Source organism: Carassius auratus, unplaced genomic scaffold (assembly GCF_003368295.1).
Source record: "Carassius auratus strain Wakin unplaced genomic scaffold, ASM336829v1 scaf_tig00031891, whole genome shotgun sequence".
In the NCBI taxonomy this organism is placed as follows: domain Eukaryota; kingdom Metazoa; phylum Chordata; class Actinopteri; order Cypriniformes; family Cyprinidae; genus Carassius; species Carassius auratus.
In genome coordinates this window covers 182,127-209,089 of record NW_020525955.1, presented here as the reverse complement: position 1 = coordinate 209,089, position 26,963 = coordinate 182,127, and the positions used below count along the sequence as shown (strand labels likewise).

Below are 26,963 nucleotides of genomic sequence, written 5' to 3'. Positions count from 1 at the left end.
AATCTATATAGTTTATGCGTATACAATTTATAGTGTATGTGAAGATTGTTTTACATTAAATTAAAAGTTGTTATATTTTTCAGAGCCTAGATAAATGTTAAAAAATAGCACTTAATAATTATACTATAATGTTGAATGGCTATAATTAATGGCTACAATTGAGAGGAAGATGCGTTTAATAGAGACATCATCAGCATAAAAAAAAAATTTAATAATGAGACTTTGTAAAGAGATAAAATATACCATCTTTATGTTGTTTATACATTAATTTGGAGGTTCAGTGTGAAATGATGACAATATATTAGTAATCAATTAGTCATAATTATTTACAGAAAATGTGTGATTTGTACGCATTTCATTTTAATCCATTATTTTATAGACCCCCCACCCCCCACATAAAGAGATTGGGATGGCCCCCATCAGATTTTCAATACGATAATCTGGCCCTCAAATGAAAGTGATTGAATAGCCCTGGTCTAAAAGAAGGGACAGGGCATTGCTGACATTCAGTAAGGGAAAAATAATATAACTTGTCACAAAGTTTATCAACACTATCAAAACGCTGTCTAACACTAGTGCAGAGATCTGTAGAAAAAGTAACTTAGGGTACAGAATAAATTAAATATGCAAACACTGGCCATTAAGAAGTCAATGGCTAGGTCATTCAGTATAGTAGTTAAACTTTCACAAATCATGCTATAAACATTCATGAGAGCACTAAGTTATCAGCTATATAATGGTTATAAATAAAAACAATAACAGCAATATGTATGGTTGCATGAATAATAAACAACTGATGAAATTATCCACCCCATAAATATAGTAAAGTATTACCAAACTTTGATGCAATAATAGGTAATATAGGTAGTATAGGTCTACCAGATTATTTAATGAGGGATGCAGGATGGTCTTTTTTAACAGGTAAATGTTCTACACCATTCTCCTGAAAGAAAACAGATTGAACATAAATTAACAGGATTGATGTTTCAGTCATAATGATAAAATACTCAAAGATTAAAATACCCACAACCTTTCAGGAAGAATTTGGCTGTTTCTATTTAAATGGCACGCAAAAACAAAACTGCATCATGTGACTTTCTGCAAATTATTTGAAACAATATTTCTAACTTGCAGTTAAAAATCCACATTCACATTCAAAAGGCATCACTATTTTAAATTCACTTATACTGGTGAATGAAACTACATCACACATACAAATACAGAAAGCACAAATCCAGCAATTCTCACCTGTAATGGCCAGAAGAACACATGCTGCTGCTGCTACAGCAAATAAACACACAATCCAATCTGTAATTAAAAAAGGAAGTCAGTGTTACTACACTGTAAAAAATGATTCACTTTATTTACTCAATAAAATTGTTTAAAATGTTACATTCAATATTATTAATTACATTTAACACTTTATAATTAATTATAAATAATCAAATTAGATGGTTACAAGCAACCATTCAAAATGAGTAGAATAACATGAAAAAAATAAGTAAAATATTCACAAAAATATTGATTTTATTGAAAACAAACAAACAAAAAACACTATGCTAAAGAATACTATGTTATACATGCCAGGCCAGTAGTTGGCGATCATGAAACACTATACATGTTCACATTTTTGTTGCTTACATAGAAATGATACAGGCATCATGTTCAGAAGTGTGTGTCTTCAGTCCCCCAAAACAAAGTTAATTAACAACACACAAAGTTCACAAACAGAATCACTGAAGGAAAAAAAGGGTACATTTATAGGGTTACCATTATAGTGGTCAGTGTTTGCGTTAGTTGGGCTCTTGACCCTTGACTTTTTACTGTTACATTTTGCATGGCTGTTGTAACTGAATTATAACAGCTACTTGCTAAGAGTATTGTGGTGGTCCTGGTTATAATTTAGCATAATCTTTGTTTGGCCTGAGTGTTATAAATTGAGCCTGTTCTCGGAGACAAATTGACATTCATTAAAGCAACACCTGTAATTCTACAATAGAAGACCTGGATTTTTATGTGAAATCCAGAGTTTCAGAATTCTGATTAAGAAAAAAAATTGTGACGGAGTGGGGAAACTATCTCTTTGGCACTAAGTGACATCAAGAACCAGCATATGATTCTCAAGAATGGTGACAGACAGCATGATGGGATCCATAAATTAGTTTTGATTGGTGGTACCCAGAATGCAGTGCAACAAGTTTTTGATGGTCACCATTGTATTGTTGAGGTTCTCAGGCTGATTCTTGATGTCTGTTTGCATAATATATATATATTCTTTTAAATGTCCAGACCTTATGCTGTTCAAACATAGGACAACTGATGCCTGTAAGACAAAACCAACTCAGAAATCCAGACCAAATGCTGTCAAAACAAACAACACCGCCTGATCTTACTCTTTGTTGTAGTGATGTGTCGTTCGTGAACGAATCGTTCTTTTTGAACGAATCTTTTGGGTGAACGAATCGTTCTCGTTCACGTAATCCACTGACTCATATTTCTCGTTCAGTGAAGTTCCTCCCTCCTCAGCAGCGCGGCGCTATAAGCAGCGCATGCGCAGCTCAGTGAACCGGGTAACAAGCATTTCATCCTGTCAAAGAATTACTCAACCTCGAGCCAATAGCCTTCGAGTATGAGATGTGACAGAGTATGTGATTTGTTGAATGTAGTGAACGAATACGCACTTCAATGAACGAGTTTCATATGAGTCTGAACGAGATCTAGAGATCTTATCGTTCGTGAGAGCTGAACTGTTACCCATGTCGTTCGTGAATGAGTTGAATGAGCTGATACATTTCGTTCGTGAATGAAATGACTGAACTGGCACACATGTCGTTCGTGCAGGAGTTGAATGATACATCTCGTTCGTGAATGAAATTACTGACCTGATGGTCAGGCTACATTCTGGCAAACCGTTTACCAATCACGTTTCTCAATCGGCAAAGCACATGTCGTTCGTGCACGAGTTGAATGATTTAGTAAATCTCGTTCGTGAATGAAATAACTGAACTGGCACATTCGTGAACGAGCTGAATGAACGGATACATGTCGTTCGTGAATGAAATTAACTGTTACATAGCTTATCTCGTTCGTGAACGAAATGAATGAGAGTAAACCGGGTCAGTCTGCCATTTAGCATGTCAATCTCGCAAAAATGCAAAGCGCAGTTATAGGTACTGGTAATGTGCACATACGCTCGTTTTGATATTTAGCAACTCCACGTTTAATCCCCGATTTATGAATGTGAATATATAATATACAAACTGTCTGACCAAACAATTAAAATGCTAATTAGGCAAGAAAACCTTGTGCTTTGTTCATCTGAACAACTTAATTAGTCTTTATATATTGAATGCGATTATAAACACATTTTAATTAAGCCAGATCAGTTTTTGTAATAAGTGAATACGTTCGTTGACTTAAGACATAACACATAATACACTTTTTTTTGCCGTCTGCTGGCTTATTTTGTGTAATACGAAGAAATGGTCACTGAACGAATCAGTGAACGATTCTGAACGAATCATTTTGGTGAACGAACTAAAAATGAACGAATCTCTAGAAAGAATCATAATTTCCACCACTACTTTGTTGGCTTATCTAGCGGCAATCTCACAATCACAGCAACCAAAAAAAGTTTTCTTTAAAAGGTTAAGGGTCAAGATCCCAACTACAGCAAACACTGACCACCGTAGTGGTAACCAAAATGTAGATTATTCTCCTGCAGTGATTCTGTTTGTTAACATCAGGTGTCTTCAGTAACTCTGTTTTGGTAGCTTGACAACATGAGCTTTTGAATATGATGCCTGTATCATCTCCATGTAATCAACTAAAACATTAATTTGTGAATTACATTTTTGCGCTGTGTTTCTTAGTCGCCAACTACTGGCCTGGTATGCATAACATAGTGTTCATTAGCATAGTGTTTTGTTTTTCTTTCTCAAAGAAATGTTTTTTTTTTTGTGGTTTGTATTTGTTTAAATTTAGCTTATTTTAGTGCTATTTAACTCATTTCGAATGGTTAATTTCTAAGTATCTCATTTGATTAATTCTAATGAATTCTTATGTGTTAAATTTAATTAATAATATTGCTTGTAATCTGTTGCCACGATTTTATTAATTAAATATAATGTATTATTTTTGACAGTGTACACCAACTACACACACATTTCCTATCATGTATGCCTATGAAAGATGGTCAAACCAATCACAGTAGGTATGGGGCGGGTTAACATGTGCAACCCCGCCTCTATCTGCAGGCTGCAGCTGGGTGCTTCTCGTTTTATCCAACAAAACCGATATTTTTTAATACATTTTAATTATTTTTTTCATGTTATTTTACTCATTTTGAATAATTGCTTTTAAGCATCTCATTTGATTAATTCTAATTAATTCTAATGTGTTAAAGGTAATTAACAATAATGCTTGTAATCTGTTGCCACAATTTAATTGAGTAAATATAGAGTATCACTTTTTACAGTGTACCAGTGGTGGACAGTAATGGAGTAGCTTTACTTCGTTACTGTACTTAAGTACATTTTTCAAGTACCTGTACTTTATTGGAGTAGTTTTATTTTGAGCAACTTTTACTTTTACTTCACTACATTCCAAAGCACAAAATCGTACTTTTTACTTCACTACATTTCATAAAACATATCGTTACTCCCTATAATATATCACGTGCTCCGACACGCAGAAGCGGTGTCTGATTCATCATGAACGAACTGAATCTTTTCAAAATAAACTTTTAAATCGGATCGCGAATCACACCAAACAATTCGTTTACGAATGAGAATGATCCGATTGCAGCTGTTCTGGAGTCGACCACTCACTGATTCAAATGAACCGTTTAGTGCGAGTCCCTAGAAGTAAGAACCGGGAGATCTTGTGAGCGCGCGTGCGTCTGACGTTGCTAAAAGTAAGTTATTAATGTCGAAATTTTGGATTAATTACTGTAACTGAAAATCATATTTAGGTCAAAACTGTCAGTTGTTTGGGAACTAAATCCGTTGTAAAGAGTGATCTATTTAAGCCCACTGAAATGCTCGAGTGCAGACGATGCAGACACATCAATTTTAGGTAAAAAAAAAAAAAAACATAAAATAACACAGATTAAATACAATAACTCATGCACGTTCAAATTCACCGCTGCCGTAATGTTAACAGTTTAATTAAAATGTCCTATGTGACGTCTGTTTTTATATTGTTTATCGACAGTAACGTTATACATATGAATATTGTTTGGATTAACTAGACGAGTAGACAGACATGAATGTTCATCGTACTGAAAATAAGTAAATATTGTTAGCTGATGTTAACTGTCTAGCTAACAAGCTTGTTGGTGCTAAGTTGATGTAATTTTTATAAATAATGTCCAAATATTTTTATTCAGCCACCTATATATATATATATATATATATATATATATATATATATATATATATATATATATATATATATATATAGATAGATAGATAGATAGATAGATAGATAGATAGATAGATTACATCTGGTTAGAAAAGAAAGGATGTGAAGTTCAGAACATGGTAACTGCAGTAATTATCAGTGGGAATAGATGCACCCCGTTTGGCCATAGGTGTTTTTAAACCACAGACAAGAAAAAAGGAAAAAAATATTATGAATTTTTTTTTTATTATTTTTTTCCTTAAAATGTTCTTCCTAACTTCAGGCCTTATTATCATGTCATATATACAGTACAGACCAAAAGTTTGGACACATCTTCTCATTCAAAGAGTTTTCTTTATTTTCATGACTATGAAAATTGTAGATTCACACTGAAGGCATCAAAACTATGAATTAACACATGTGGAATTATATATGGAATTATATACATAACAAAAAAGTGTGAAACAACTGAAATTATGTCATATTCTAGGTTCTTCAAAGTAGCCACCTTTTGCTTTGATTACTGCTTTGCACACTCTTGGCGTTCTCTTGATGAGTTTCAAGAGGTAGTCACCTGAAATGGTCTTTCCAACAGTCTTGAAGGAGTTCCCCGAGAGATGCTTAGCACTTGTTGGCCCTTTTGCCTTCTGTCTGCGGTCCAGTTCACCCCTAAACCATCTCGATTGGGTTCAGGTCCGGTGACTGTGGAGGCCAGGTCATCTGGCGCAGCACCCCATCACTCTCCTTCTTGGTCAAATAGCCCTTGATGCCTTCAGTGTGACTCTACAATTTTCATAGTCATGAAAATAAAGAAAACTCTTTGAATGAGAAGGTGTGTCCAAACTTTTGGTCTGTACTGTAACTTTGATGTTCTGTAAAACAACTAACTTTAAAATACTTTGTTCTTACTGGTGAAAATCAGATGGTCATCTCTGTTTTCTCTCAGGTACATCACAGTGTAAGCTTCACAGTGAACATTACTCTCATCAGTGTAGTCCAAATCAACAACAAAAATATATATTGACTCTATATAGTGGTTATTTTGAAAAAATCCAAGGTATTTTGAGCAGTAGGATTATAAAAAAATGTGCTAATATAAAATTAAATTAAGTAGCCTATATAAAATTGCAAACATCTATCTTGCTGTACTTTTTTACTTAAGTACATAAAAAATTGAGTACTTTTGTACTTTCACTTGAGTAAAATTGAAAAAGGAGTACTTTTACTTTTACTGGAGTAATATTTTACCATATGTATCTGTACTTTTACTCAAGTACTTGATTTGTGTACTTCGTCCACCACTGGTTACTACAGCTCAATGACATTTAATTTTACTGAGATTTTCGTTACATGTCATGCACTTCTCAAACTTTATCAGTTGTATGCTTTTGAGTGAACTAATAAATGGGTCCATCTGGTGCTCAATGAAACACTGACTAATTTTACGCATTGTTCATGTTAGTAACTTTCAACCTGTGAGCTATACACATTTGTTGAGACAAATGAGTTTAATTTGACGAGCATGCAACAGTGATGGAGTTGATCTCAAATGTGTTTTACTTTTAATACTGAGAGCTCTTTTTTTTTCAGACTGAATGAAACAAAAAGCATTAAACCTGCTCAAGGATAAATGAACTTACAGACTGAAATAAACTCGTCAGTGATGGGAGCACTGAAGCCCTTTTCATCGACAAAGCTGATAATGTGGTGCCGGTGGATGCTGCTGCCGTTGGTGATGATCTCAAGATAATAATCTCCAGAGTCTGTGGTTCTGGTGTTTGTGATGGTCAGAGATCCAGTCTGATGATCCAGCTTCAGTCTGTCTCTGAATCTCTCATCAGCATCTTTACATTGATCATCTATACAGATCCTACTGGGATCGCCGTTCATTTTTGCTATGAAAGTGTCATTGAAGTACCACGTCATCAAAGCGTCTGGGTTTTTCATCACACCAGAATCGAAAGTAAAAGATCCTCCCGCTTTGTCTGTCTTTGCACCAGGAACTTCTGAAACACAAATAAACATCTGCTGCAGGATATTATAGTAGGTTAGTCTGTGTAATATTAAATTAATTTAAAAAGATGGTAAAAGTAGGTCATATTGGAAGGGTCCACAAATGTCTGGATCGCAAATGAACTAGTAAAGGGAATAAACTGAAACCCACTGAAGTAGTAATAAACACATTAATCATGTCTTTAAACATTTATTAAATTACTTACCATGGACAGTGATACTAAAGATCTTTTTACTGATGCTGTTGCTGCTGATGATCTGTAGTTGATAAAGTCCAGAGTCAGTGTTTGTGATGTTTGTGATGGTCAGAGATCCAGTCTGATGATCCAGTTTCAGTCTGTCTCTGAATCTCTCAGTCCCTTCATTACACTCAACATCTGTACAGGTCTTACTGAGATAGTCACTGATTTGAGCGATACGAGTGTCATTAAAAAACCATTTAATCTTTTCATGTTGATTTGTTTTAACATCAGTGTACAGAGAGACTGAATCTCCCTCCATCACAATCACTAACTCTAGATCTGTATCAAAACCAGACACACCTGAGGAAGAAATGTAACAGTTAATCATAATTCACTTCTAAGAACATAGGATATATACAACAAACAGTACATTCTGTTTTTCTGTAAATTACTAAATTTAATTAGTTGGCAATCAGCTAATTCTCAATTGTGAGAAATGACATCCCAGATAAAGTCATAATGTATCAGTTCAATGACTGAACACACTATTCTTAATGCATTGCAAAACAGACAACATTTTACAATTACTTTTTTTTACATTGTTGTAGTGCTTTGGGTGTGAGAAAAGCGCATTATAAATAAAATATATTATTATTATTATTATTAATATGACTACAACATTTAATTTTGTTACACCGAATTCTTTGACCATTGTATTCTGTGACCTTAGTAGGTGTCGTTGTCACTGTTTGGCTTGAACTCGATCACACAGGTGGGTATGCAAACAGCATAACTTCAAACATAGGTGAGATCTGACTGTGACTACAGGTTCATAAAATGTTCACATGTGAACACTCTTGGCAACCATGCACATTATAGCATGTCAAGTGAAAGTCGTGACATTTGTCAAGTATGGTAACCCATACTCAGAATTGGTGCTCTGCATTTAACCCATCCCAGCAGTAGTGATGGGATTTATGGCTCTTTGAGGGGATCCGGATCTTCGCGATCCGTTCCTTTCAAAGAGCCGTTCAAAAGGCTCTTTTTAAATATCTAGTCAGTTTTAAGAAGCCAGCTTGGGGGCATCTCAGTTTATCCTGGAAATAATCACTGGGAGGAATGATGAGGTGAGATTTGTAGTCAAATAATTAAAACTCGGATATCACACACCAATATCTGAGTTTGAATTATTCTGAAATATTGATTATTACCTCATTTGTCATGTGTGGACTATATTCCATAGGGTTGCACAAATCCCTCTGCTTAGACAGTGACATCACTATTTTGGATTTACCTTTAGTACAAAGTGTGTGTGTGTGTGTGTGTGTGTGTGTGTGTGTGTGTGTGTGTGTGTGTGTGTGTGTGTGTAAAGCTACGTTGACTTATGTTATTCATACAATACCTACTCACAAATAAACATCAAAAACAAAGCCGGCTGCAATGAATTTCTGTGCAAAACAGCTTTTACTACAAACACTTCCACACAAGAACATTTTGATAGAAAAAAAAAATATTTAAAGTAGATAAAATTAGAATAAATTAAAGCTGCAAGCAGCGATGAACGGGCCCTCGCACCTGGGCTCACCGCCATCGTGTGGCTTTAGTAAAAAGGAGAACGTTGAGAAATATGCATTTAATGTCCTAAATATAAGTGGAATATATCAAAGTATATCCCATATATGTGCCAATCTTACCGTTGCCAGCAGGTGGCGCTATCATTATAATGTCATCACGCTATAAAGGGTTGGCCTGCGCTGGGTGCGCCCCTCCCCCTATAACTGTTCTGTCTCGCGGAGGAGCTCATTTGTATGAATCTGTGTGAAACACGCATAGGAAAAAAGAACGACAGAAAGAACGGCTCTCCTCCAGCCGCGACTCGGCTCCCATCGTTCATGTTTATGAGCCGTTCAAAAGAATCGGTTCGTTCGCGAACGTCACAACTCTACCCAGCAGTGAGAAGTGAACACACAACCGGAGCAGTGGGCAGCTATAGATCCAGCGTCCGGAGAGCAACTGGGGTTCAGTGCCTTGCTCAAGGACACTTCAGTCATGAGTATTGAGGGTGGAGGAGAGCACTGTTCATTCACCCCCCACCTACAACTCCTGCCAGCACTGAGACTCGAACCTGCAACCTTTGGGTTACAAGTACAACTCTCTAACCATTAGGCCAAAGCTTGCAGTATAAAACTACTAAACAAGTAGTTTATTGGACTATACTTCAAAGTTTACAAAGTATTGAATTAGTAAACTGTCACCATACCTATAAGTTCACTTTTAGTATAATTGCAGTACAAACTACAAACACAAAGGTAAACTAGTAGTGTACTCAAAGTTCGCTACTGTTATACTTAAAGGATATTTAAAAGTATCATTTTATATACTAGAAAGTGGGCCAATTTAGTCCCAAGGAGTATTGAAAAAGAACACTTACAAGTATACTACTAGAACACTGATATTTGTATAGGCCTACTTGCTACATGAAGTATCCTTAAAAATATACTTGAACTTTACTTAAGTATATTTTGTAAAATAAATTTGAAGTATAATATTTTTATAATAATATAATCTTCATAATAATACTACAAAAAAACAAACAAACAAAAAACGGTTAGCCTATAACGTTATGAAAGCTAGTGCAGAATACTGCTCATATTAGCCATTCGTTCACCAGAAACAATGTCTTACCATGCTGTAAAACCCACACTGGGACGAAAATGAAGAGGTTCATCATTTCTCTGAAAAACGAGTACAGATTCTGTGGAAACAAACGCATTTTCTGTCATTAGCCCTATTCGGACAGGACAGTTTTCTAAACGACGTTTAAGATTGGTTTCGTATCACCTGACACGCGCTCTGTTTGCCTGCATTGCGTATATTGATTACCTGCCTGCACTGCGTATACTGATTGATTACTATTAGTACATAGTTTATTATAAATATGGTGAAGTTACATGGCTAGTATTGCAAATACATGTTTATGTGTGCTTACTTTATGTGGCAGAGCTGAGTAAAAAAAAAAAAGCTACGCCACCCCGTAAAGAAACGGGGAAATAACCTCCCAAATCCGGGACACATATTCGTAGGCCAATTAAAACCCAAGGACACGTGTAAACACTGTACGTTTAGAGACGTGTAAACAATGTAAAAACGCTTTATTCAAATGGTAACAAATTATTAGAACACCAAGAAGGCATCAAGGTCACTTGCCAGATCACAATAAATAATTTAAACACACACACACACACACACACACACACACACACACACACACACACACACACATATATATATATATATATATATATATATATATATATATATATATATATAGGCTTAGTTATTCAGCAGCAAATTTTATTCTAGAAAAATCAAGACTACACAATAATTATAAAAATATATTAAACTAAACATTTAGTGAAGCATTTGTGTATTTTGTGGGCAACAAAAGTTAATTGTAGGACTAAATCTAGTAAAATGTTACACATTGCTCTTTGTATTGTTGTAAAGTCATTCATTTAAAACAAGTACCACATATATATATATATATATATATATATATATATATATATATATATATATATATATATATATATATATATATATAAACCTGATTTTCCAAAAAATGCTGGGACACTGTACAAATTGTGAATAAAAACAGAATGCAATTATGTGTTTTTACATTTCAATATTGTATTTAGAATACAACATAGATGACAAATGTTTAAACTGAGAAAATGTATAATTTTAAGGGAAAAATAAGTTAATATATTATTATTATTAATAATATGAATAATAATAATAAATAAGTTTAAATTTCATGACATCAACACATCTCAAAAAAGTTGGGACAAGGCCATGTTTAACAGTGTGTGGATCCCCTCTTCTTTTTATAACAGTCTGCAAATGTCTGGGGACTGAGGAGACAAGTTGCTCAAGATTAGGAATAGGAATGCTGTCCCATTCTTGTCTAATACACACTTCTAGTTGTTCAACTGTCTTAGGTCTTCTTTGTCTCATCTCCTTCTTTATGATGTGCCAAATGTTTTCTATTGGAGAAAGATCTGGACTGCAGGTGGGCCATTTCAGTACCCGGATCCTTCTTCTACGCAGCCATGATGTTGTAATTGATGCAGCTCTCAACTGAGCGCTGATAACAACTTGGGTTGTCCTTGTCCTCTTTGGTCCAGATAACATGGCGTCCCAGTTTTCCAAAAAGAACTTCAAATTTTGATTAATCTGACCATAGAACAGTTTTCCACTTTGCCACAGTCCATTTTAAATGAGCCTTGGCCCAGAGAAAATGCCTGCACTTCTGGATCATGTTTAGTTATGGCATCTTTTTTGACCTATATAAAGATGATTTCCTGTTTTGTCTGTCAGTGCCTGGAATTCTTTGTAAAAGTGAAAGTGACACGATGTGTGGCCAAGTATGGTAATGTAAACTCATAATTTGTGCTCTGCATTTATTCCATCCAAGTGCACACACACAACAGCTAATAGTAAAACACAGAAGGGACTTTGGGCATGTTAACCACACAAACTTTTCCCCTTCAATGTTTCATTACATAAAAAGAGTGCACAAAACATGCATAGAGCACCATCTAGTGTCACAAATAAGACTCTGGGAGAGTGTGATGAAAAAAGAAGAACTCCTGACTGAATCACTGAGACTGAATCACAAATCAATGCACTTCCTATTCCTAACACCTTTAACCGTAAAAGTGACTGATTCATGAATCAGGCTTCGCTGGTTCTGATTCATCCCAGGCAGATAAAGATTGTGTCCATTAAAATAATATTTGAGTTGGATGGGTGGGACATGTCCCCATTACTTTTTTTTTCAAAAATGTTCCACTTTTTTTCTAAAGTTTCCAAAGTAAACATGATACATCTGTGCAAACAATATAGAGATTGTTCTATATATAGACATTAAGATTAATTATACCACACTCATGAAAGGAATTACACATTTACAGCACAAATAGAAATATGGATGCACTGCTCTGGGAATAAACATATGGATAACAGCAAGGACTGCTTGGCTATTAAAGTCAACAGTGCAAAGGTCCATGGTGCTGTGATAGATAACTATTTAAGTTTTACACCTATTTTATCACGTTAATTTACCTTCTGGAGTGACAGAAACGACAAGATACGGTTCCTAACACCAGCAGAACAACAAGAACAGCAGCACATATTCCTGCAATAAGACCTGAAGATGGACCTGAATTTGCAAAGATAAACACAGACAATCATTATTACTAGAGATTGACTAATAATCAACTTCACCAAATTTACTTTTGTTTGGTATTTACACATTTTTACTTTGGTCATCAGTTGTATAATTAATTTAAAGGGGTCATGAATTGCCTATTTTGCACAGGTTGATACTGATGCAGTATTGATGCTGGATACTGTGGATGATCTGTAGTTTATATCGTCCAGAGTCTGTAATTCTGGTGTTTGTGATGATCAGAGATCCAGACACATGATCCACCTTCAGTCTGTCTCTGAATCTCTCTTCAGCATCTTCACACTGAACATCTGTACAGATCTTACCAAAATCTCCTTTGATTTAAGTGTCATTAAAATACCATTTCATTCTGTCTCGTCGGTTTACTGTATCATCAGTGTGTAGAGTGACTGAATCTCCTTCCATCACAAACACAGACTGTCCATCTGTATCAACACCAGACGCTCCTGAAGAAGACATTAACAGTTCATTATGTCAATGATACAAATAATAATAATGATCCTGTTTTAAAGCACATTTTGATTTATTTCTATCTACTCTGAAATGGTTGGTTTAAGTACATTGTGTTAAGTCCATGTTACCGTAAATCTGTGACCAGTTGCATTAAAATAGCCACTTAAGTCTTAAGAACTAATGTTAAGTCTTAAGAACTAATGTTAAGTCTTAAGAACTAATGTTAAGTCTTAAGAACTAGTCTTAAGAGACCAACTTAGATGCATCAGTTATAGCAAATGCACTTCGACTGTAAAGGCTAGAAAAGGGAATTTCCATTTAGAAGAACAGAATGTTACTCAACCAGTCTAAACAGTGTGACTAAACCTTTCATTATTATAATGTTACTTAAGCTAAATGTACATTCATATAAAGTTACTATTAGACAGAATATATGTGGATCAGCTTTTCTATAGAAGTGGTCATGACCTCTGATTAGAATCAAATCAAGTCATTATTATTTATATAGCGCTTTTTACAATGCAGAATATGTCAAATCTCAATCTCAACAAATATAAACTTGTATATCAAATTTAAAACAACTAATTTAGACATATGGCTTTAATGTTATATACATTTTGGATTAAAAGCTTAATAGTCAAATATTTATTTTCTATAAAATAAGAAACAATACAGTACATATTCTTTAAAGTACATTTATACTTCTGTAACTTTTTTATACTTCATTTTTTTTCCCCAAATGAATCACTTTTGCAATAATCTGCTGATTGTTTTCTTTAAATAGACTAACCTTAGGTCTGTATTCAAGTGTTTATGAATTATAACAATTTAAGTTTGATTGGTGCCCTTTAATGTCTATCTTCAGAAAGTGGGGAGTAACAGTTAGCACTTTTATTTTTAATTTTTTTTACTTTGGCTGATGAAAAGTTAAGGAAAGGCACATATTTCCCTTTTGACAAAGTAGAAGCTCTTTATTAAACACAGATGTAACAACATTTGAACAGCTCAATAAAAACACTGAAACATTTGTGTTGGTGAAACTAAAACCTCAGTGTCTAGTTCCAACCAGTTCTTACTGGTTTATGTAACAGGCTTTTGTGAGGAGTTTGGCAAGAAAAACATTTGGAGAATAACATTTACATAAAAAAAAGGTATAATTGAAGTGCATGAATCTTATCGAGGGCGTTAACATATTTACAGTGAGTCTCAAACTAAAGACAAATTCACAAAAGAACAAAGAGTTCCCAAACATACAGTATATCTCACAGTACCAGACCTATCAATCTTGGAAATATTTTTGAGTGTGTGTTAATTAAATACACTTTCATTAAAACTCCAGTACACTTCTGTATAGGGATGGGCAATATTAGAATTCAAGATCTCAGTATTTTTTGGCTGGTTTGCGGTATGCAGTAGCCTATATATCTTAGTATTTTGTGTTTGGATTAAAAAAATAAATTGAATGTTAGCATGTATGCGTAAATTATGTGCCAAAAAAAAAAGAGGTTAAAATCACATTACATTGTTACACTGAAAATCTAAAAAGAAAAATATTCTTAAAGCAGAATTTAAAGTTACTCAACTAGAAGTTAAAATAACCAAAAAGCACAGAGTAAAAATGCTATTTTGATTACCACATTACACTTTACAGTTAATGCTTTAAAAAAAAAAAAAAAGAAAGAAAGAAAAAAAAACAACATCTGGTTGATTGACCTGCATCGTTTTCTGTTGCTTGTTTTGAATACTGCGTGTGGACAGAGGCGTAGTTTAGAGAGACAAATCGTACCAGCGCACTCAAGATCAAAATGCATAAACAGAACTGAGAGACAGATTGAAAAGAAAATCCTCACGTGAAACTCAAGCTTTAGGCAGTAAGACTATCTAAACAGCACCTCATGAAATATCAATACAACATTTCAGGCGAGATTAAAATCTCTGATATTTTTTGAGATTCCATAATTATCCAAAGCATAAGACTATGAACAAACTGTAACAATCTGAAATCACATTGTTTCACACATCAAATATGTCGAGGCAGTGAGATGTCAAGAGCACAATAATGTAAGCAGTAATGGAAACTATAGTATGTGAAGTGCACTTGTGTCTTACAGTACGAGGTCTTCTGCAGTCAAATACATTTCCTTGTCATAATGGCTGTCTTGGCAAGGTATTCATGTAAACAGTCAGTTAAAGAGGATGTAAACAGATGGAACAAAACAACTGACACTTTAAGTACCTGAGTGCAAATGGCATTATGGTGCAAATCACAAAAAACATAATTTGTTCACTGCTCTTGGTCACTATTGCAGTTTAAATAAACCTCTAAATACTGAAATCCTCAAGCACTCACTGTTCTTCTGCTGCTAATGTGCTGCTTCGTTTCTTTATTGCTGGTTTCCTGCTTAACTGTCTTTTTGGAGGCAACGGTTATGTAACTGGAAATATACGTGGACTACTGTTTGAGTGAGTTTGACTACATTTTCTCATTTACCATCGTCTCTTCAGTTGAAGAAGTTTTAAGAAAAATAAAATAATAAATAACGCTAAGGTGGTATTTCAGTGGCAGTCTCAGTCTTTGCACAGGACGCTCCATTAGCAGCAGCCTCAGTCTTACTAACGGATGAGTTTTTAATATGATTCTCCTGAAAGAAAACACAGAAGGTAAGTGAAATTAACAGGATTGATGATTTAGTTACACAAACACAAAAATAAAAATATTAGAATTGTGTTTTTAAGTAATCAAGGTATGTTTGGTATATTACCTGATCATTATTTGGCTCCGCCCCCCTTCCTGTTTGAACAATAATGACAAACTCAGATACACAGAAAGACGACTTTGGTGAATTAGAATCAAAATACATATTTTCACATCTTGCACACACAATGGCTCTATTATTTCATCTTGTTCAATCAGCTGTGTGTAATACTCACCTTTCTTTTGCTTAAGATACATCACACCAGCAGCAGCAGCAGTCACGAGCAGAATAACTAGAGCTGCACATATTCCTGCTACAACAGACAGAGACAGACCTGAACCTGTAATGATAAAGAGAGACAGTCGTATCAGTTTAACTTGATGTTTCTGTCTGATCTGCTTTGTTCATCAGTTGTGTGGTATGGATTTAATTGACAAATGGTGGTTTCTGAGTTACAGGAACTAAAACAACACAATCAACAAAATCAACAGGAAATATCAATGATTACAGGAAACTTTTTACATTGTGTATTTTGCAGGTTAATAACATTTCTTGAAATGTTACTGTAAACAGTTCTCAATGAAAGGCAGTTGATTTAATTTGCACTGAATGACACTCACCAGTGACAGTAAGACTGAAACTCCTGCTCCTCCTAATACTGAAGCTGCTGCTGATGATGATGATCTGTAGTTTATATTCTCCAGAGTCTGTGTTTGTGATGTTTGTGATGGTCAGAGATCCAGTCTGATGATCCAGCTTCAGTCTGTCTCTGAATCTCTCATCAGAGTCCTCACACTGAACATCTGTGCAGGTCTTACTCTGATCTTCACTGATTTCAGCGATGAGGACGTCATTAAAAAGAAACGTGATCGAATAATTTGTGTTGTTCATGACACCAGGATCTAAAGTAACAGATTCTCCCTCCTTCACTGACTTCATTTCTTCTCGATCAGCGACAGGAGCATCTGAAACACAAACCAACAGATGATGGAGGAACATTTTGCTGAAAACAACAAACTACACAAGAGAGAGTGCAGTAATAATTATGGTAAAAATAAGTACGGTAAACTTATTACACACAGAAGATCACTTTATATTATTTAACTGACGAAAAGAACCGCCTTTTTCAGTTTCGGTCAAATACTGTGCTGTAAACATGAATAACAGTTTTAAGTTGCCAGTGTTGACAAGTGACCACTGATGATCCATGACTAGATGCACATCAAGTGGTTCTTTTCCTCTACATTGTACATTAAAACTGTGCAATACACACCTAACTGTTGATATCCCTCACATAATTCATGCACTATTTTTGTTGCTAAACTGTTAAGTGTCACCGCTATAATAAACACAATTGATTTGAAACGTATGTTGCCTGCTTTTAAATGTTAAATGACTCACCATGAACAGAAACACTGAAGGTCTTTTCACTCCTGCGGCTGGTGATATCTAGTTTATATTCTCCAGAGTCTGTGTTTGTGATGTCTGTGATGGTCAGAGATCCAGTCACATGATCCAGCTTCAGTCTGTCTCTGAATCTCTCAGGACACTCAGCATCTGCACAGATCTTACTCTGATCTCCACTGATCCGAGCGATGCGAATGCCATTAAAAAACCAATTTATTCTGTCTTGATTTGTTTTGATGCCAGTGTGTAGCGTGACTGAATCTCCCTCCATCACTGACACTTTCTCTGAATCAACACCAGAAAAACCTGAAGAAGAAACGAGCAAATAATTATAAATCATGTCTGGGACAAAATTATACAACAGGAAAGTGCTGTGAAAATGTTCATCTACAGATCATAAAGATTGAGAGAAATATGTCTGGATTTATAATGTAACGCATGCAAACAAACAGCTGAAGAACATCACTGAATCACATCCACTCTTCAGATAAACAGACTCGACTTATAGACCACTGATGATATTCATTTAAAGAGATTGGAAAAGAACAATGTTATTTATAACTCTATTAAGACTCAATACCATTTCATTTATTAATTCAAAATAAGACAAAATACACTTTGTCCAAGTATTAAAGATAACAGCGTCTTTGATTTTGCAGGCATTTAGCAGACCTCACCCGTTCATATCAACAATAAAGACTATTTCTGAGATATACTGAATTTGTTTTTAATGTTTTTTCAGATATATTTATGTATTACTATCAATCTGTGTGAAAGCACATTCAGATCTATTTTAGAGAGCCACGATCGAGGCTGTATCTATTTGTCTGAAACCCTGACAAAACCTTTGGTTGGGACTATTTTTCCCAAATCAAAATGTTTAACAAAGTTAAATAAAATATTACTCGAAACTGTACAGTATACTTAGCATTCAAAGCTAAATAGTATTACTCTTCTTATTTCTCTAATGTTAATCTTAAATATTAACCCATTCAATCCCACCGTAAAGAAGGTTTTCATTTATAAAGCACTAAAAATCTTTGACTGATGTTTTAATGCATTTCCTGCAAATATGGGAAAACAATAAACTTAAGCGTCTCAATTAAAACTGTGCAGTGACACACGATTAGTGCAAAATGTCACAAGACAAGAGCAGTTTATTTCCTGTTTGCACCACGAGAAGATGAAGACTGCATCACAGCTCCAAAACAAAATTCTGGTAAAGTATGTTAACAAAGATAAGACAAACATCTTAAGGTCCACATATCTTTAAGGTGTCTATTATTAATATAGTTGAATTTACATATATTCACTTTTGTTGAGTGTGTGTTATAGAATAAGTTGATCACAATAGTGACTGGTGGGATAACAGTGAGCTTAGATATATATTACTGGGGTAATGTGATCGTGTGAGGATGTACAAGTCAGTTATGAATATATTGTATTCTCTTAACAGAACTTGCTGGTAAACTCCCAAAGAGAGAACTGCAATAATCGAGCCGTGATGTGATGAAGGCATGGATAAGCCTCTCAGCATCAGGCCTAGAAAAGAAAGAAAGAAAGGGTCTAATGTGAGCAATGTTACAAAGATGGAAAAAAAGCAACTTTCTTTACGGTATGTTTTTGAAGTAAGAATTAAAAGTCAACTGCGCATCAAAAATCACATCCAAATTACAGACCTGAGCAGAAGGAGATATTTGAGTATTGTTTAAAATGACTGAACTTATTAATATTAGAGGCAAATAATAAAATGTCAGTTTCAGAAAGTTGTGTTTCACCCATGCATTAATTTCCAGCAAAAAGGCAGAAAGAGTTAAAGAGGAAGAAGTGGAATCAGACCTGAGTGATGATATAAATCTGGACATTAACAATGATAGCTCAGGCCATACTTCTGAATAATGATGGAAATATACACACTTTATGACTGCAGAAACACATTATGCACACTGGTCACGACCATGAAACAAAACTTTTCACACACTTAAAAATAAAGTAATTGTTGATCATTTCAAAAGGTTACTTATGACACACCCTCTGGATATTTTCCGTCTGGAAAAAAACCGTGATTAAACGGGTTAAGGGAGCTTTTTATTGGCGACGCCACAAGTAAATAATGTTTGTCTCCCACCAAGAAATGGCGAATAAAATAACAATACGTTATAATTAAAAATCGCTTACCGTGCAAAAGCAAAACACACGTGAGAAAAACGCCAAACATAATGTCCCACCACGGTTACGGAAAGAAGTCTGGACTGAGAGGAAACAACAATGTACTTCTCTGTTAACTTATGTGGATGTGAAAGCGAACTCCCATTTGCAGAAACCGTGCAAAACATCAATAGAAAAAACAGCTTGCGTCATTTTTGCCAGCGATGTGATGTTCGACGCCGAGCCACCTAAACGTGTCACACACACACAAAAAAACAACACTGGACTATTTTCGTTGTTTATACTCCGCCTTCGCCTGACCTTACTGAAAAGTGACTCACTCCTGCCGTGCATTCCAGCCATAGACAGTAAAAGAAATGAGACAGGGATAGCTGCAGCCTGGAGCAATGGGCGTGTCGAAAGACAGGGGCGTGCCAAAAGGTAGGGGCGTGGCAAAAGTTTTCTCATAGATACAGTCGGCGTCTAGTCATAGTTGGGGGCGTGGTGAGGGCGGAGTCGGCGTGGGGGAAAACACTGCGTACATCGTGTATTTGAATGACAAAAATGCACATATTGAGCACTCATTCCCAGAGACACGTAGAACAATTGTAGTCTCTTTTAACTTTAAAGGGTAACTAAACCCCTGGTCAGAGCCTGACTCCACCCACTGACAATATTTGAAAAATGCTGAAAGTGGGCAGATCACAGCGGAGATAGAGGGGACGTGTAGTGGACAACAGGCAAGATGACTTCCCCTCTCTATACCACATGGACAAGTTTCAATTCAGGTCACTGTCTGTGAGCCAGAAACAGGAAAAACAAGTAAGAAAAAGATGCCTGCATACTTTACAAACACATGAGAGTTCATGGGTGCTATTTGTTCAGCATAATGTCTTAGTTAATGTGGATTTGGTTTAAAAGGTTAATTATGCCCAGGAAAAACAAAGAAACATATAAAACACAAACTTAAACAATTTTCTAACTGTGAACCTAACCTATGCAGATAACCCTCACAGTAACCCTCACACAACATCAGTCAATAACAACACTGAATCCGTAAGGTGCCGATTTGCCCCTTCTCTACTCAGGAAGAATGATTTTTTATTTTACTTTTATTCTTGAGGCAAAGAAACTCCCTCACTCCGTTAGAAGGGTAAAACAAGGGAGTTATGCAGGAGGATTTTTTAAAACATCCCTAGCTACAGATCAATCACGTCACACGTTCATTTATACTTCCGTTTGAAAACATGCAACTACAGTAACATTGAACTTAATCATTTTTATATATTAATCGTGCATTTTACTTTCTTATCCATTCATGGTATTCATTTAGTAGTTGTTAGTTGCTCTTGTACATCTTTTTTGTTTATAAAAAGCCTTTTGTGCCTTGTGTTGATACATTAAGAGGCTTCACAAGTTGATGATATCTCACAAACACTTCAGCTTGATCAGATGACAATCTCTTACTTACAGAATGTGTTTTTTTTCTTTTACATAATATAGGCCTACTTTGTGTTTTAATTTTGATTATCCGTTGCATATTCAAATGTTATATTGTAAACTGAAATGAAAATTGAATAATCACCTGTCAGACCAGCCTTGCACGACTAATAAGAGAGATTGTAACTAATGTCTTACCAGACACGAAGAATAGACACAATATGAGCAAAACAGAGACCTTCTTTTTCTTCATTCTTGATAGTTAAGTTCTTTCGGCGCCAAATTACCCGAAAGCTTGGGTCAAAAACAACTGGATTCCTTTTTGTTGGTGATGTGCATCTTAAAGATGCCTTACAGTAATATCATGCAAGAAAAGAGTTGTGTAGAGGAATGGAGTTAAATGAGAAAAATGTATTAAAAGAGAAAAAAATGTGTCTATTTGTGTTATAAGACCCAAACAAAACTGCAAAATGCAAAACAAAACACACACACACACACACACACACACACACACACACACATATATATATATAAAATCAACTTTTATATCAAATTTAAAACACAACTAATTTAGACATATGACTTTAATGTTATATACATTTTGGATTAAAACCTTAGTAGTAAAATATTTATTTTATTTAAAATAAGAAACAGTACATTACATCTTCTTTAAAGTAAATTTAAACTTCTATAACTTTTTTTATACTTAATTTTTTCTCTCCAAATGATTCACTTTTGCAATAATCTGCTGATTGTTTTCTTTAAATAGACCAACCTTAGGTCTGTATTCAAAAGTGTTTATGAATTATAACAGTTTAAGTTTGATTAGTGCCCTTTCATGTCTATCTTCAGAAAGCGGGGGGTAACAGTTAACACTTTATTTTTTATTTTTGTTTACCTTGGCTGATGCAAAGTTAAGGAAAAGGCACATATTTCCCTTTTGACAAAGTAGAAACTCTTTATTAAACACAGATTAGGGGTGCTCCGATCACGATCGGCCGATCGTTAATGCGCATCTCGTCAGTAAAGCCGGTTCTCTAATCAGCTGTTACTTCCATCAGGTGCGTGATTTCACATAGAGCCGCTGTTACTACACAGAGCCGTTGTTAATAGAGAAGATGCGCCAAAAAACCCTGAAAATGAAGTGGATTTGCGCATCTTCTCTATTAACAAAGGCTCTGTGTAGTAACAGCTGCTCTATGTGAAATCTAGGGATATTCCGGAGCTAGTCTGGACAAATTCCAAATGGAAGTGATCATCCCTATCCCCTTGAAGTGAGGACTTTGAAGTGAGTGGGGCATGTGCGTGCCATTAAGTAGTCGTTAGGAAAGCACTTTGCTAAAGGAGCGACATAATTTCCTCATTATCTTCAGCTGAGATGTTCCTGTGACAGCGCAGCATGTGTCCGTCAGCAGATGTCGCTGTTTTACTGTTATAAATGTTTATTTTTTTATTTTATTTTTATTGTTGTTAGCATAACCGTTGCAAATAAGCATACATTTAATATTTAAATACGTTTTAAAAATATGGTACACTGTAAAACCCGACCAGTAAACTTAACTCAAACCGTTTGAGTAAACAGATTGCCTTGATTTAAACCATGTAAGTTTAAAAACTTTGCATTCAAGTAATTAAGTGATTAACTAAGTGCTGATTGAGAATTAGTGATGAACAGCTGCTGTTAACAAACAGAATCACTGAAGAAAAGAGAAACACAAGAACTACTACAACTGACTTCAGACACAGACTTAGATGAAATCAACTGAAATAAAATACATGAAATCTCTCAAGATCTGATGAAACAACCCACAAACAGCATCACCAGCTCCACTTATTAATAACCAGACTGACTTTATTTCTGTCAGACTTCTACAGAAGATCTTATTGAGAATGAACTAAGGTTTAGATGTTGATTTATTGTTTCATTTGAAGTAACCATGTTAGAGACCAGTGTTTGCTTTAGTTGAGCTCTTGACCCTTGTCTTCTGTCTTTATGTTTTCTCTGGCTGGTATAACCACATGTTTCTGAAACATGTTTGTTGTATCTCAAAAACCCAGAAAAAATGCCATTAGCATTTTAACTTACACCATTGATGAAAATGATAAATTATTGAAATTAGCAATTATTAAAATAATCTGAGTGTAACTTCTGTTGAAATGTGCATTTAATTAGTTAGATAATATAGTAAAAGTGATGGTATATAATTCTGTGATAATTATTTAATATAAAAGACTTTCTAAACAGTGTGGTCTTCTACAGTGTCAATCAGTCACACACAGACATCAACAATCAGAATATGAACCTCAACAATGGTGACCATAATTACAATAAAATGCAGCAGAGCATGCTGGGAGCCATAGATTAGTTTTGTACTATAATAATACCCAGCATGCATTGCTATTTTGTGTGTGTGTGTGTGTGTGTGTGTGTCACCATTGTTGAGGTTCATATTCTGATTTTTGATGTCTGTGTGTGACTAATTACTTCCATAGAACAAACATGAATGTGCATAACATGTTCAGTATTTTTTTTGTAAACTGATTTTGATGAAACCACAGGCTCTTTAAACATATTCCATTACAATGAAGTAAACTAATCATGCATCAGGTATTTTGTCAGTTTTTGGACTCTAAACAGCTCCATAATTGACAGTTGTTATCACCAGGAAGCTGCATAACAACCAATATCTGTTAATATTTTTTCTTGGCTTTTGAATTATAACAAACATGTTTTAGAAACACATGGTTATAACAGCCAGAGAAAAGACAAAGACAGGAGCCAAGGGTCAAGAGCTCAACTAAAGCAAACACTGATCTCTAACATGGTTACTTCAAATGAAACAATAAATCAACATCTAAACCTTAGTTCATTCTCAACAAGATCTTCGGTAGATGTCTGACAGAAATAAAGTCAGTCTGGTTATTAATAAGTGGAGCTGGTGATGCTGTTTGTGGGGTTGTTTAATCAGATCTTGAAAGATTTCATGTATTTTATTTCAGTTGATTTCATCTAAGTCTGTGTCTGAAGTCAGTTGTAGTAGTTCTTGTGTTTCTCTTTTCTTCAGTGATTCTGTTTGTTAACAGCAGCTGTTCATCACTAATTCTCAATCAGCACTTAGTTAATCACTTAATTACTTAATCGCAAAGTCTTAAAACTTACATGGTTTAAATCAAGGCAATCTGTTTACTCAAACGGTTTGAGTTAAGTTATATGTCGGGTTTTACAGTGTATATAATATATAAAAACGAATATATTTAAAACTTTTTAAAACATTAAATGTATATTGTTTTTATGTCGATGTCCATCAGTGAATCCGCTGTCACGGGAACATCTCAGCTGAAGATAATGAGGAAATTATGTCGCTCCTTTTGCAAAGTTCATTCCTAACGACTAGTTAATGGCACGCACATGCACTACTCACTCCAAAGTCCCCGCTCCAAGGGGATAAGTTTGGTACCGGTACTAGTACCGGAACATCCCTAGTGAAATCACGCACCTGATGGAATTAACAGCTGATTAGAGAACCGGCTTTACTGACGAGATGCGCATAACGATCGGCCGATCGTGATCGGAGCACCCCTAACACAGATGTAACAACATTTGAGCAGCTCACTAAAAACACTGAAACATTTGTGCTGGTGAAACCAAAACCTCAATGTCTAGTTCCAACCAGTTCTTACTGGTTTATGTAACAGGCTTTTGTGAGGAGTTTGGCAAGAAAAACATTTGGAGAAACCATTTACATAAAAAAAGGTATAATTGAAGTGCATGAATCTTATCGAGGGCGTTCAACATATTTACAGTGAGTCTCAAACTAAAGACAAATTCACAAAAGAACAAAGAGTTCCCAAACATACAGTATATCTCACAGTACCAGAACTATCAATCTTGGAAATATTTTTGAGTGTGTGTTAATTAAATACACTTTCATTAAAACTCCAGTACACTTCTGTATAGGGATGGGCAATATTAGAATTCGAGATCTCAGTATTTTTTGGCTGGTTTGCGGTATGCAGTAGCCTATATATCTTAGTATTTTGTATTTGGATTAAACAAATAAAGTGAATGTTAGCATGTATGCATACATTATGTGCCAAAAAAAAGAGGTTACAATCACATTACATTGTTACACTGAAAATCTAAAAACTAAAAACTAAAATAACCAAAAAGCACAGAGTAAAAATGCTATTTTGATTACCACATTACACTTTACAGTTAATGCTTTCAAAAAAAATAAAAATAAACAACATCCGGTTGATTGACCTGCATCGTTTTCTGTTGCTTGTTCTGAATACTGCGTGTGGACAGAGGTGTAGTTTAGAGAGACAAATCGTACCAGCGCACTCAAGATCAAAATTCATGAACAGAACTGAGAGACAGATGGAAAAGAACATCCTCACATGAAACTCAAGCTTTTGGCAGTAAGACTATCTAAAAAAAAAAGAAGTAAGAATTAAAAGTCAACTGCACATCAAAAATCACATCCAAACTACAGACCTGAGCAGGAGATATTTGAGTATTGTTAAAAAATGACTGAACTTATTAACATTAGAGCCAATTAATAAAATGTCAGTTTTAGAACAATTTAGTTTCAGAAAGTTGTGTTTCACCCATGCGTTCATTTCCAGCAAACAGGCAGAAAGAGTTAAAGAGGAAGAAGTGAAATCAGACTGAGTGCTAAAATAAATCTGGACATTAACAATGATAGCTCAGGCCATACTTCTGAATAATGATGGAAATATACACACTTTATGACTGCAGAAACACATTATGCACACTGGTCACGACCATGAAACAAAACTTTTCACACACTTAAAAATAAAGTAATTGGTGATCATTTCAAAAGGTTACTTATGACACACCCTCTGGATATTTTCCGTCTGGAAAAAAACCGTGATTAAACGGGTTAAGGGAGCTTTTTATTGGCGACGCCACAATGTTTGTCTCCCACCAAGAAATGGCGAATAAAATAACAATACGTTATAATTAAAAATCGCTTACCGTGCAAAAGGAAAACACACTTGAGAAAAACACCAAACATAATGTCCCACCACGGTTTCGGAAAGAAGTCTGGACTGAGAGGAAACAACAATGTAACGTTACTTCTCTGTTAACTTATGTGGATGTGAAAGCGAACTCCCATTTGCAGAAACCGTGCAAAACATCAATAGAAAAAACAGCTTGCGTCATTTTTGCCAGCGATATGATGTATCGAGCTACCCAAACGCGTCACAAAAAAAAAAAACGACTATTAAAAGGAAATTTCCGTTGTTTATAGCCTTCGCCGTGCACTCCATCCAGCACGTGCACGCGCTTTTCTTCTTCTTCTTTAGCACTTTGTTGTTTCCACACCAGGCACATCACGCCACTTAGTTTTTATTTTCTTACATTTTTTTTTTTTTTTTTTACTAAATAATGCCAAGGTAAAAATTAAGTACAAAGAAGTGACATTACAAGCAAAGCACAATTTATACATGTATATTACAAAAATAAATAAATAACACAAAACAAAAGCTTTAAATACGTGAAGTGACATTCAGCCAAGTATGGTGACCCATACTCAGAATTCGTGCTCTGCATTTAACCCTTGTGCGGCCCTCATTTTGGAGTCTTCACGGTCAAAAGTGACGGGACACCTGAAATGTAATGTTTTTACCCCCCAGTAAAATCAATGGAATATATTTTTATTAAATAATATTTTTTTCTTTTGTATTTTGTGAAAATTTTAAAGTATTAATTAATATTTATGCAAGCATTATGAACTATTTTTCTAAAAGCAAATAGTATATAATTTATTTTTTATAATTTTTCAAAATTATTTTTAAATTAATGTTGTATTTCAGATTAAAACAGAGACTAGGCCTTTCAAATAATTTTTTTTTTAAAGAAAAGAGCAAAGAAAAACATGTAAGTGCACAGTGCAACCAGTTATTACCAGAATAGGAATCCATAGAGAGGCTTGTGAA

General features: G+C 34.9%; 2 protein-coding genes across 4 annotated transcripts; both read right to left on the bottom strand.

Moving 5' to 3' along the window:
* Positions 1 to 819: 819 nt before the first annotated feature.
* LOC113080621 (uncharacterized) lies at positions 820 to 10,401 on the bottom strand. Its single transcript, XM_026252783.1, has 5 exons — positions 10,284 to 10,401; positions 7,623 to 7,958; positions 7,044 to 7,409; positions 1,249 to 1,308; positions 820 to 943 (listed from the first exon to the last, which is right to left on the bottom strand). The coding sequence occupies exons 1-5, from the start codon at positions 10,369 to 10,371 to the stop codon at positions 915 to 917; spliced, it is 879 nt and encodes a 292-aa protein (XP_026108568.1). The 5' UTR covers positions 10,372 to 10,401; the 3' UTR covers positions 820 to 914.
* A 3,859-nt stretch (positions 10,402 to 14,260) lies between these two features.
* Positions 14,261 to 26,699, bottom strand: LOC113080622 (uncharacterized). 3 transcript variants are annotated; one of them, XM_026252784.1, is made up of 7 exons: positions 25,999 to 26,699; positions 18,863 to 18,950; positions 17,403 to 17,714; positions 16,622 to 16,966; positions 16,237 to 16,341; positions 16,068 to 16,096; positions 14,261 to 15,947 (listed from the first exon to the last, which is right to left on the bottom strand). In XM_026252784.1, the coding sequence occupies exons 3-7, from the start codon at positions 17,677 to 17,679 to the stop codon at positions 15,849 to 15,851; spliced, it is 855 nt and encodes a 284-aa protein (XP_026108569.1). In that variant the 5' UTR covers positions 17,680 to 17,714; positions 18,863 to 18,950; positions 25,999 to 26,699; the 3' UTR covers positions 14,261 to 15,848. The 3 variants fall into 3 exon arrangements, with proteins under 3 accessions (XP_026108569.1, XP_026108571.1, XP_026108570.1); XM_026252786.1 differs by lacking the exon at positions 25,999 to 26,699 and adding an exon at positions 19,587 to 20,134; XM_026252785.1 differs by lacking the exon at positions 25,999 to 26,699 and having other exon boundaries at positions 18,863 to 20,134.
* Positions 26,700 to 26,963: the final 264 nt, after the last annotated feature.